Source organism: Rhea americana, unplaced genomic scaffold (genome assembly GCF_003343005.1).
Source record: "Rhea americana isolate MKP2758 unplaced genomic scaffold, rheAme1 scaffold_3, whole genome shotgun sequence".
Taxonomy (NCBI): Eukaryota; Metazoa; Chordata; class Aves; order Rheiformes; family Rheidae; genus Rhea; species Rhea americana.
The window spans coordinates 13,094,246-13,107,971 of NW_028186423.1; the positions used below are offsets into that span (position 1 = coordinate 13,094,246).

The 13,726-nt window shown below is 37.8% G+C and overlaps 1 protein-coding gene across 4 annotated transcripts in view; it reads right to left on the reverse strand.

Moving 5' to 3' along the window:
* MYCBP2 (MYC binding protein 2) overlaps positions 1 to 13,726 on the reverse strand; it is a 211,450-nt gene that overhangs the window by 38,609 nt on the left and 159,115 nt on the right. For 2 of the 4 annotated variants that reach the window (XM_085309537.1, XM_085309536.1), the window contains exons 58-60: positions 9,042 to 9,143; positions 5,906 to 7,549; positions 4,110 to 4,279 (exon numbers count right to left, since the gene is read on the reverse strand). In XM_085309537.1, the coding sequence (XP_085165663.1) occupies positions 4,110 to 4,279; positions 5,906 to 7,549; positions 9,042 to 9,143 (1,916 nt within the window). The remainder of the gene's footprint in view (positions 1 to 4,109; positions 4,280 to 5,905; positions 7,550 to 9,041; positions 9,144 to 13,726) is intronic. The other 2 variants (XM_085309535.1, XM_085309534.1) reach the window with 1 other exon arrangement.

The window sequence follows — 13,726 nt, forward strand, 5'->3', positions numbered from 1 at the left end:
AAAAGAAAATAGGAAGAAGCAGCCAGAGAAAAGTTAGTTTCAGAAATTAGCTTCATAAGAAGTTAAGACGCTTGTTAAAGAAAAAACATCACTCTTTCTGTTTTCCACATTCATAATCTAGAAGGATGAATTTCTGTTTTGCCCTTTGGAAAAGCTAAGGACTGTGATCTAKTTAGGCTTAGTGACAGGCAGCTCTAGTTTAGCATTCACAAATATTCCTTGTATTTCTTCCTTGGGCCAACATACTGYATTTCTCAGGTGTTTTGAGAGTTTGTTTTCTACCCTGCATGCTTCCTATAGACAAGTGTCACTGAGTCACAGAATTATGAGGTTGGAAAGGACCTCTGGCAATTGCTTAGTCCAACCTCCCTGCTCAAAGCAAGGTCTGCTACAGCAAGTTGCCTAGGACTATGTCCGGGTGGGTTTTGAGCATCTCCAAAGATGGAGATTCCACAACCTCTTCAGAAAACTGTACCATCCTCACTGTAAAAAAGGTTTTTCTGATGGAAAATGGAATTTATTTTATTTGAGTTTGTGCCCACTATCTCTTGCCTGCAATGAGAAGAGTCTGGCTCAATCTTCTTTACAACAATCTTCTTTACAACATCCCATCAGATATTTATACACATTGATAAAACCCCTCCTCAGTTTTCTCCAGACTAAACAGTCCCACTTCCCTCAACCTCTCCTTATAAGCCACATGTTCAAGGCCTTTCCTCTCAGCTGCTCTTTGCTAGACTTGCTCCAATACATCCACATCCCTCTTTTACTGGGCAGCCCCAAACTGGACCAGAACTCCAGATGTGGCCTCACAAGGGCTGAGTAGAGCAGTAGGATCACCTCCCTCGACTTGTTGCAAATGTTTTTCCTAATGCAGCCCAGATTACCACTGGCCTTTGTTACCAAGGTACACCAATGGCTCATGGTCAACTGGATGTCCACCAGGACCCCTAGGTCCTTCTCTGCAGAGCTGCTTTCCAGTATGGCAGCCCCCAATCTGTACTGGTGCACAGGGTTATTCCTCCCTAGGTGAAGGACTTTGCAATTGCCTTTGTTGAACTTCACGAGGTTCCTCTCTGCCCATCTCTGCTGCCTGTCAAGGTCCCTCTCAATGGCAGCATAACCATCTGGTCTATCAGCCACTCCTTCCAGTTCTGTAATTTCTGCAGACTTGCTGAAGGTGCACTCTGTCCCATTGCCAAAGTCACTAGTGCAGACGATAATCGTAGTGGTTCCAGTAATGACCCCAGTGGAATACTGCTGGCAACTGTCCTCCAGCTGGACTTCATGCCACTGATGATAGCCCTTTGAGTCCAGCAGTTGCGCCAGTTTTCAGTCCACCTCACTGTCCACTTACATAGTCTGTACTTCATCAGTTTGTCCATGAGGATGTCAGAGGAGACAGTGTCAAAAGACTTACCGAAGTCCAGATTACAGCACTGCTCTCCTCTCATCCCCTAAGTCAACCTGCAGAAGGCTATTAGGTTGGGCAGACATGATCTCTCCATCATAAGTCCATGCTGACTACTCCTAATCACCTTTTTGGTTTCCAGGTTGCCCAGAGAGGTTGTGGAGATATTCAAAACCCGCCTGGATGCAACCYTGTCTGACATGCTCTAAGTAACCTTGCTTGAGCAGGGAGGTTGGACTAGATGATCTCCAGAAGTCCCTTCCAACTTTACCCATTCTGTGATTCTAGGATTATTTGCTCCATCTTCTTCCCAGGGACTGAGGTGGGGSTGACTGGCTGGTCATCCTCTATATCTTCTTTCTTGCCCTCCCTTAAGATAGGAGTGACATTTGCTTTCTTCCAGTCATCAGGAATCTCTTTCATTCATCATGACCTCTCAAAGATAATCAAGAATTAACTGGAAAGATATCAGCCAGCTCCCTCAGGACACATGGGTATATCCCATCAGGTCCCATGTACTTGCATATGTGCAGTTTGTTTAAATATTCCCTAACCTGATTCTCTTCCACTGAGAGTAAGTTTATCTTGACTTGGATTTTCTCATTGATTTCAGTGACTGGAAACTGCTTATCAAGACCAAGGCAAAGAAGCCATTCAAATACCTCAGTCTTCTCCATGTAATTTGTGACCAGGTCCCCCTTCCCATTCAGCAATAGGCCCGCATTTTCCTTGCTCTTCCTTTTTCTGCTCATGAACCTTTAAAATCTGTCTTGCTGCCCTTCATGTCACTTGCTAGATTCTACTCCAGGTGGGCTTTGGCTTTCCTAATCCCACATGCACGCATGCACAGAGAGTCTCTCTACAGTCCTCACAGACCACTTGTCTGTTCTTCCACCTCYTGTACRCTTCTTTTTTTATATTTCAGCTTTGTTAGGAGTTTCTTGTCCATCCATGCAAGCCTCCTACCTTTGCTTGACTTCCTACTAATTGGGATGGACCATTCTTGAGGAGGTGACCCTTGAAAATCAACCACCTTCTCCTGTACCTCTCCTCTCTCCAGGACCATCTCCCTTGGGATTTCTCCAAGTAAATCTCCGAAGAGGCCAATGTCTGCTCTTGTGAAGTCCAGTGTTGTAATCCTGATTTCTGCTTTTTTCCCTCCTCTCAGCATCCTGAACTCCACTATCTAATGGTCACTGCAGCCAAAGCTGCCTCCAATCTTCACATTCCTAAGCAGTCCTTCTTTGCCTGTAAGCAGGTGGTCCAGCACAGCTCCTCCCCTTGTCAGCTCCTCCTTCACTTGTGTTAGGAAGTTGTCATCAATATATTCCAAAAACCTCTTGAATTTTTATGCCCTGCTGTGTTGTCCTTCCATGCAAGCCTTCAGTTATTTCCAGCAGTTATTGTGGTAGTTAAAGTCCCCCAGGAGGACGAGTGGCTGTGAACATGAGGATTCTTCCAGTTGTCTGAAAAAGGCCTCATCTACTACTTCTTCCTGATCAGGTGGTCTGTAGCAGATACTCACCCATTATGTCACACACATCGGCCTGCCTTCTAATCCTAACCCATAAACTCATCACTGGTTCATCTGTCCCTAGGCACAGCTCCAGGCATTCTCACTGCTCACATAAATGACAATTCCCCCACCTTGTCTTCCCAGTGAGACAGACCGACCATCCTGGTATAAGATAAACATCTGCAAAAGCCTGCAGGGAAATTTCCTTATTCTCTCCAACTGGCTTCTTGAAATCATTCTTTGAAGAAGACATGAAAAATCTGAATAAAATAGGGACAAAGCTAAGCCAACATAGATCTTATATTCTTCTACATTCTTATTTTGGGAACCATTTTAGGTCAGAGCAGAAGTAAGGCTCTGTTCAGTCTCCCAGACTCAGTACCCATGGTAGAGAACAACCTAGTAAAGAAGTCTGCACTAGCAATCTATGAAACACTTCCTCTTTTCAGATATATGGGTCTGAGTCAGCCACCTTCACAAGCATAGAGCATTTTGAATGATATAACAAAGCCCAAAGTTTTTGTGGCTGTATGAATAAGGTAGTGCCCACAAACACAGCTTGCTGTATGAACAATGGAAGTATGGAACAGACTTCCCCTCTTCAATCTGAAAAAAATGTAAATTAAAACTTGCCTTCTTCATTCTGCATCTAACAATATGGTAGGAGATGAAAAAACAATTATAAGCTGGAATGACACCAAATCTGTACTACAGATATACAGTGGCAGGACTGAATTATACTTGCTGATCTGGAAGGTTAAGATCATTAAAGAAACTATAAACATATGAAGTTAAAATAATACTCATAATTCAATAAACAAAACAAAATTCAAAATTAAATAAACCAAGACATACTTTTAAAAATTAGCTACTAATCTTATAATGCAGTTGTATCAGGATAAAAAATAAAATTACTCAAGAAATAAAATCAAAAAAGAATGCAAAAGTACTTCAAGTTTACAACAATGAAAACATGGTACTTCGCCCTCGGAAAGTAATGTGAAGTACCAAATCAGAAGTAATCAGCACATTTTCTGTATTTTAAAGCTATCAGTGACTTCAGTGAGTATTTCACAACCATACAATATTTATCCAATTGGTCCAGTATTACATTCAGTTTATGAACATGTATTAGTATTAAACATATAAAGAGATAATCACAGGAGAAACAGATAAAAATACCTTCTCTCTTGCTGCTGCTTGCTTTTCACGGAGGTATTTTTCTCTGCATCGATCACAAACCAAATACCAAGTGCTTCCTCCAATACCACCATCACCACAATTACCAGCCCATCCTCCACAAAAGTGTCCAATGCTATTATAACCTTGGCCACCTGCRTAACGACCACAACCTACATATGGTAAAAGATGAAAAAAAAAGTTATTTCAYTATAAGGATTATTATTTTCCTATCTGTAAAATGGGGAATGGAAAGGGGGAAGGAAGAAAAGAGACACACATTAATGGGAAAAAATGCGTGCCTGTGTGTGTGCATGCAGTATTTCAAGAAATCTTATCACACTTGTAATTTCCAAGTTTTTATTATAATATTGTCTGAAATGTTAATAGTTCCCTATTCAGACAGCTAGCTGCTAAGGTCAGTATTACACAGTAGATAATCTCATCTAAAATTTAACAAACATAACCCCCTACCATTGCACGTCTACGGAAGTCTAAAAAGGAATAAAGTGGATTCCTATGCTGATTATTGTTTCTCAGAAAAATTCAGGACATTGATAACTACTGAATAAGAACAAATTTTAAATCCTCTTTAATTTTACTTTAACTTACTATGCAGTACTAATGCTACTGCATACAACATCAACCTGAACTTCAGTTACTTGCAAATTAGTAAGTTTATTTTATAAGCTGGAAAACGTATGAATCATTTGGTCTGCAATAATACTAGTTATTACATGTTAGCTAAGTCCTTCTAAAAGTCATCTTTTTTCAGAAGAAAAGACAACTTCACATCTGCTTTACGTGCTGAAGGTCCTGGGTTCAAGCCCCAGTGGAACCAGTACCAGGAAATCTCTGGGAGGTTGGACTAGATGATCTCCAGAGGTCCCTTCCAACCTTAACTGATTCTGTAATTCTGTTACTCAACTTACTTATCTTTTAAACTCAACTAACTAGCTAAATAATGTCTGGCTCATACTGATTCACCTTGATTCATTTCTTAAAAGTAAACCAATTTCTGAACAGATCTAGCGACCTCTCTACAACAGTGGAATTGCAGATGTAGGTTGCATTTTACAAACTGTCTTTTGACTACAGTAAAAACTTTAGAGATTGTGACTACATATTTTTTTTCAAGATAAATTTTAAGCCAAAAGATACAAGTCACTGATATCTAGGTATTACATCAGCTAATTAGTATCATAAAAATTAAATATTAGGCAATTCTAATTAACCAATGGTATACTTCTATTTTTATTTCCTATTTTCTCAGCATAGTTTGAATTCCTAAATTTTAACAACTGTTATGTTTCTGAAGAGGCCCTGAAAAGCAGTTCATCTTTTTGACTTTGTTTCAAACAACCTTATTCAGCATTTTGACAGCTCAGATCATAAAATTCCTGTGTTTTAATCTGTGGCCATTGCCCCTTGTCCTGTCACTGCCCAGTGGGGCATCACTGAGAAGAACCTGGCTCCCTCTGTTGTACACCCTCCCATTAAATATTTATAAGCAGTGACAAAATTTCGCTTGAGGCTTTTCTTCTTGAGGTTGAACAATCTCAGCTCTCTCATCCTCTCCTCTTATGAGAGATAGTACAGTTCCTTATCATCTTTGTGGCACATAACACTTTAAATGACTTACACAAGTGTTCAGGGCATCAAATTTTAATTTAGCTTATATTATGAATTGTGTTAAAATGCTGACATGAGACAGCTTATCTGCATAACAGTAACTAATGCCAATGTGTGTATCATACATTATAAAGGTAGGTGAGAGGAAGAAAAATATCTAATTTTACCTGGATGAGCTTGTCTCATGTGGTAAGTCACGGGATATGGATGCGATTCTCCACACAACTCACAAATAGTGTCTTTTTCAGGTCCTCCCACTGCAAGCTGGGCCATCTCACCAAAAAGATTTCCCCGTGGCCTAGTCTCAACCTTTTCTTTTTTCTTTTTCTCTTTCTTGGTTTTCTTGTTATCTTTGTCACTTTCCTTCTTCTTTAACACTGCACAAGAACCAGGACTTGGAAAAATCATATTTTGGGAAGCTGCTTTAATAGTTGCTAAAGAAATGTCTTCCCAAAAAGCTACCAAGTGCTGCAGCGTTAATGGAAGAGGAGACTTGGATTTCATTGTGTGATGACTAGATGTTTCAAAGGAGGTAGCTTCAGTTTTTCCATCCTCACACTTCTCATGCAGAGGTGGTTCTTTTAACATAGAGAGGACCTTGTTTTTATTGATGCTACCCATTTTAGATATGTCTGGTCCATGAGGTGCAATGTTGAACATGTTAAGAGCAGATGATATTTCCAGTGAATGTCTGTTTTTCAATTTGGTTTCTTTTTCCTCTGCTGGTTGTTGATTCAGGCTGCTTCGTATTGGTGCATGCTCTTTGGACAGTTCTGGATTAAACTTCAAAAAAGATGAACATGCCATAGCATCATGAACTATTCCTTCATGCCAAAGAAAAGCAGCAAAGACAGCTCTAGCGCATTCTGCAACAGAGGGTGACATTGCTTGCTTGGCTGGCTCTACAGGTTTGGAGCCATCGCTTTTGAAAAGGAAGCTGGACTTCTCCTTTTTGGGCCTTGTGTGCCTACCAGCACATTTACGGCTCACTTTTGGAGATGCTCTCATGTCTTGCTCATCTTTCAGTGGTGCTTTTCCTATGCTGAAATGAACTTTATTAGAACCATCATCCAGACTTTTAAATTCTGTGTTATCTTCACAGGTGATATCGATAATGCTGTTAGTCTTTAAAGTACTTGAGGTACATACTTCAACAACCTCACTGTGAAGGTTTTCTTGTACAACATGAGGAGAAGGAGCTCTATTCTCAGTTTCTGTAACAGGCTTTCCATCTTTTGCAATATTTTTTGGTTTGGGTGAAGTGGACCTCCCCCTTAACGGTTCCGTAAGTGGTACTTTCTTTTTGCGAAGGGTGTCTGGATCTAATGTGTAAGAATCTGACTTAGATCGTTCTCGAGGAGGATCTAGTTTTGTTTTGACAGGGGATGAAGCTTTCTGAGGTAGAGTCTTATCATGTGGTGATGATGATCGTGGAGAACTAGCACCAGATCTAACTGCTGTAAGTGTCTTTGCTTTTGGAGAAGACGACCGGGTTCCTGGTCCTGGAGATTCAGCTCTCAGACCAGTAGTTGTTCTTCCATCAGTTTTTAGTGTTTGCAAAGTGTTATGATTTGGAGACAAAGATCTGCTGTGAGAATCCGACCGCAATTTTGCAGTATCTGATTTCAGCATAAGAGATTCACTGGCAGATAAACCTTCTGTATTCCTAGGTTTCTTCTGGTCAGCAGCAGCTCTATTCATTCGCACATCAGGCTTGGGTGACCTACTGTCAACCCTGTGTTTTGATGACATGTCTGCTTTTCCTGCTGGAGAAACTGGTCTAGCAGCTGCTGTGAAATTCACTCGGTCACCTGTTTAGTATATTTTATAATCAAATTAGGGTATTTTAACAGTGATACTTTTAACAATGCAAATCAATGATTAAAGACCTGAACACAAGATACAATTCAAACACATGCTTCTGTTCACATCAAAAAGAAAGCAAATATAAAGGGATTTTTTTCCACTAAAATAGTTTTAATACTTTCCCCAAAGATAAACCAAAAATACATCTCAAAATATGTTAGGAAATATTTAGAGAAAACACACTGCTAAAAAGTTATCAAAAGCTGCAGTTCCCTGTTTCCTTGAAACATTAATAAAGGAAGCACAATTTGTTTTCTTAGCTAGAATTGCAGTACTTATTAACTAAATCTACCAAAGTTGCAACAGAAACCAAGRATTATGTACTGATTATCTCTGCATCTGTCATAATGATTACAACAAGAGGACTTGCTGAAAGATCGTATGTATAACCAGATTTATTTTCTTTCATGCTCAGAAGTCAGGTAAAATAGAAAGTAAATACAGCTATGAAGTACAGTTGGTAAGTGGCTTATTAACGTGTTTAAAACAAATCACATGGATAACCTGAAGTACCACATTTTAAAGACCACACGCTACCAGTTGATACAGAACATAAGCTACTCAAAATGAGCTTCTTAATCACTAGCTCAGTTATTCACCAGCTCTAATGGTAAACTGTTTTAAGTCTACTTTGTGATATATGAATTCAGAAATTAAAATTCTAATTGCTTTATAAATACTTTTCCAAGACACAGAAAAGACTAATTTAAAATTTTCTAGATGAGAAAATACTCTAGAAATGATCAATTAAAGAACCTTTTACAGAACTCCTCAAAAAGGAGAAGAAAATGAAAGGAAGACAACTGCCTTCTTAAAGGACATAAAACACTGGAAACTACTGAGCAATATATTAAATTCAAAGTACCTGTATGACCAGTGAATATCAAGTAGGAAAATGTGCTAGAGCAAAACTGTTTTTTCAAAGGTATAGCMTAACAACAATTTTCAGTGATAAAAATAATTTTTATATATATATATTTTACATATTTGTATATGATTTTCACTTATACAAGTAAATTACCCTACTTAGCATTCTGGATTCAGTCAGCACCAACTCCTCCTTCCCCCTCCCCAAACTCTGCATAATACTGAATCAAATTGATTCATCTGGAAACCAAAAAACAAACAACGAAAAGTTTACTTCCCTCTTCTTCCATGTTTCATTTACTGCTCACTTACTGTTTGAAAGCAAGTACTATTAGACTGGATTAATAGTGGACTTCATATATCATATATCATTTATCATGAAATCACTACAACTCTGTAAGGCCACACTGAATGGTTACATCAAATGAACACCAACAAGTACCAGACTTGAACATTTACTTTTAAACCAGTATTTTCTTAAGTGAATGAAATGAAAATGAATGGAAGGAAAAGCAAAACACTTTGACTGTAAAATCTGAATAACCTTGCTATGTTTGCATGCATACCCACCCTTCAGTTTGTGAGAGAGAGATGAAATAGCAGAGGCAGGCCCAGCTACACCACTAGTTTTGTAAATACGCTCGCGAGAAGCAAGGCAGCAGGATGAAGTTTCTATAGTGGAAAACAGTTGCACAGAAGCAGCACAGATTCAATGAAAAAAAACAGCAAAGATAAAAACAAGCACTTCAAATGATATGCATCTCCTTTGCTAAATATTCTGAGGTAATTGTTAAGATTCCTACATTAGTTTTAAATGAGAAACACTAACATTTGCCCTGATTCACATTTTCTAAAGAATAAAAGAGAATCACTTTTGTRATTTCAGTCTAAGTTACTAGAATTGAAAATATAATATTCATAAACTAGTCAATGGGATTTATGCTTTATTATAAAAATATAGCAGTGCCTAGTCTTGAACAAAACTCTGTTTTTAAACATGAACTTTTAATCTGGGCATTCACAGATGTGAATTATTTAAAACTGAAGTGTGGCCTTCTAGATGACCAAGTCTCACAACCTTCCGAGAAAATTAGAGAACATAAGGGATGTTTGTATTGGAAAATCTCACTAATCACTGGAAAGAATGATGAAAAATACATCAAACCCACCCAAATTATCCTTTAAAATCTGAACACATCTTAATAATGAATTGTTTTTTTAAAAACTTCACGTGTAATCCAAACTTTAGCTTCTCAATACTACTAAGAGACATAATCAGGAATAAAAGAGATTCAATCAAAAAGTACAGATATGACAACTATCTGTACTAATCCTTAAAATATAGTTTAAGCTTAAGAAAAAAACCCAAAGTTAAATTCTGGTATAGTCCAAGATAGTTTCAGTATGATTAGACTCCATCAACATCAAATCTGCTAGAAGTGTAGCTTCAAAGACAGCTCAGAGTGAGATAACAAGGAGATTTAGATAAAAGTCTATCTAAATACTTTCCTACAACGTTGTTTTTATTCTAATTCTTATTCCTTCCAGTAGAAAAAAAAACCCCTCAAATTCTTATCACATTAATGATATTTAAGAGATTTAATCTGCACACTCACTAGAAGATATTCTGCTTTAGAAAGACCTCTTTGTACAAATGAAAAAAAGTTTTTTTTTTTTTTTGCCAAATATTAATTTCAATCTGTGCATAGTTTAAGAGATTTGTTGTGTGGTACCATATTTACTAATTTGTACACATAAATATATTAGAAATTCTATTCTTAAGGGATTAGCTATAGTTTTATAGATTGTAAGAATAAGAATGTTCACAAATGCTTGAAATAAGAATTTTATTCTTTAAAACAAGAAAATGATCTCTATTTTCTCAGTGCAGTATTAGAATAAATTTAAGAACAGTATTACCTACTATATATGTAACTATGTAACTTCTGAGTGACTGTCTGTATCTCCATATCTCCACCACTTTACTTTTTTTTTTTTTTTTTTTTTTTTGGTAAAACGCAGAAAAACACACTAGGAACACAAACTTGCACTAGAGGAATACTTCTGCAAATATAAGCCTAAAACGCTATTTTGTTTTTTTTTTTAGCATTATGCTCTGTAAATGATCAAAAAAAATTCTTTACTAAATCCAAGGTCATGCATTCACCTTCCTGTTTCATTCTATATTTGAGAATACTCACATTTTATACTGTTGTGATCTAATTTACATTGATTTCTGTACTGCTTCTCAAACATTTCAGGAAGGAGGCTGTGGGTCAAAGAGATTGACTTGACTTCCTCACATAATCTCCTTGCTGCCTTGGGAAATGATCTATGTTTATCTAGGATAGCTGGTCAGCTGCAAGGACAGAATTCCTATTTTTTAATCATCCTCAAAGACTACAAAGGCATGCCCAAGCTCTGTCTCAAGACACATTCAAATGCAACCGTGTATCTTTGCTCATGCTCTTTGCATCAACATGAAAATAGCTCCAGCTTGAAAAGCTACACGATATGGAGATGTAAGAGGCAGTTCAGTTCCTACGCTAGCCCATAGTCTTCTAACAGCCATTTCTGCTTCCTCTGAGGGAAAGCTAGTAAGCCAAACATGAGGCCAGCTGCTCCACACTGGTCTAGACTGTTTTGAACACTGACTGAAAAAGACTAGTAAAACTGTGTCTCTGGAGAGGGGAGATAGGGTGGACATTCCTCTTCTGTCCTTCTGCATGCTGATGAAGGAAAGTGGTGACCTGCTTTTGCCCTTCTGCCTACCCAATGGATGCCTGTGCAAAAAGAATGTATTCCTTTTGGAAGYTGGGTAACGCTATTAGCCAATTTTTCTTAAGCACTGCAATAAATATATCATTTTTTAGAAACTGAAAATGCCATAGTGGCAGTTGGAACAAGGATTCTTTTTCTACCCAAGTAAAAAAGCCCACTGAAATCAACTTTGAATTTAAATATTAAAAAGGGAAAATGATATTAGTCAACATTAGTAGGGGAATGAATGAACGAGTAAAAGCAAAAGCTGAAATGCAGTTTCATTAGGAGAATATTGGCAATGTTTATTATTCAAAAGTAAAGTTTAGAGCACCATCATTTGAGTCATTTGAATATATAAATTGAAAGAAATATTAATTGAAAAATTCCTGCACTTGAACGAGTAGATAAAATTAACCTGTAATTTTGTAATTCATAATTATAACTTTGAAGGCACGATAAACCAAACTTATTTCTAAARCAAAGCTTGACAGAATTTGTATTCTTCCCCCAAACTTAGGTAAAGTTAAGTCCCCCAGGAAACGTTTTGGATTTAAACAGTCCAAAATGTATGCTTTTTATCTATCTTAGAMTATCAAATTTGTAAAGTCTAAGGTATGAAACAGATTAGCTCCAATTTTTAGGAATGATGCTTTGGCAATATGTAGCATCTGAAAAAATAACTAATACTCTGTGGCTGCTTAGCAYGAAAATTAAGGCATTTCTGTGTGATGTAGAATATGTCAGTGTAATAGATGAAAAAGATTCTCTCTCTGCATTTTACTGAAACACTACCAAGAAGGGCTTTGTGTTCCGTMTGTGTGCTAGCATTTATACCCTCTCCACAGTTTAGGAGATGCTGATAAAAGCAGTGCAGGCAAAGCCAGTGGTTCTAAATGCTCTGTAACTACCAGCTAAGAAGTAAAAACAAAAAACACTAAGAAAGTGGTGRTACAATACTGAAGAAAGGTATCAAGGAATCCCTCACATGAATGGTAGGGGTTGATCTCCTCCATGTGARAGAAAATACTGGGCTGCAACACACCAGCACAGATTTACGAGGAGGCAGTATGACAGGACACCATGCATGTATTTAACAGCAGCTCAGCACTGCAGCTTCTGTCTGGACTGAGACGAATCACGAAACAGCTACGCTGTGCAACTATTCGCAGTGACTTTCCAGGGGTAGGGTGGAGAGTATGTGACAGAGGAGGGTAATGAGGGGGTCCAAAGCCTTTTCAGCCAATAAATGTKTTCTTCATTTGCGGTAGCAATTCAGATGCGAGAAAAACATGCTCGGAAGGTCTAACTGGCAAAGTTTCACAGTCCTGTCCCCAACTTTCCAACTCAACAGTCAATTCTGCAATTTTAGTAACTGATGCTGGACAGTGTTGCAAGATTCTGTCTCCCTGACTTGCAGAATCTAAAAAGTTTTGTGACCCAGCAGACACTGCTGGAGATTGAGAAACAAGATCTTCCTTCACCTTCTACGTTTCCACACTTTAGCAATGTTCAGAACCAACCAGAAATTTGAGTCTTCTGTTTTTCACAAAATTCAGAGCCTAATTAATCAAGTAATCAGGAAAAATCTCGCAGCTGTGAGAAGCTGCAGCTCCTGAGCAAATCTGCTACTGCTCGTTTYTAGAACTTTTCAAAAGCAAACATACTCAGGCTGTTGTTTGTTGGCATAAGAAATTAACATGTATAAACTGGTGTTCTTTTGGGGGAAAAATCCTCACTATGATTCTGAATCAGTATAGCTGTTTCTAAACTCCATGTAGATTATGTCTTCCCTTCTAGCTTTGTTGGGAGTTTAAGCTGCATAAAAGTCCCAGAATACATGACAACAACACTTCAATTTTGTCTATCCCTATGAAAAAGAAAATCATCTCTCGACTTTTTCCATTGTATGAACACATGTGAAAATCAGCAAAGGAATTAAGTAATACAGAACATGCAGTCCTTTGTAAAGTYCTAGCAAATAATAAAAAAATGAGTAACAGAGCTCCCCTTTCTTTTTATTCTTTTCTTTTCTTTTTTTTTTTTTTTGGTATTAGCCCACCTGTAATACATTCCAAGGTTCCTTTGGCAAAACACACAGGATTTTTTCTGATTAAGCTATTTATAATGGTGTGATAAGAATAGCAAAGTGAAAATGAAATACTTTCCATTTGTTCAAGCATTGTATCTCAGGAACTGTTTGTCTAACACACCGTAGTATTTCCACAGAAAATAACCCAACACTGTACCCAAAGACAAAAGGTTGTCACAAGTACTCTCCCTCTTCCTTAAGTGAATTTGGGAAAACAAACAAACAAAACCCCCCCCCAAATCCACTGCCTTCCCTCACCAAACACAGACAATGTTCTTCAGAGAGAACAGCTAGCTGCATAGTCTTCTGAAGAAAAACAGCAATCTCTCGCTAGCCCAGACTATATATTATAATCAGACCAACAGTCGTCGTCTTGTTTGAAATAGTTACTTCAGGAAGTAGC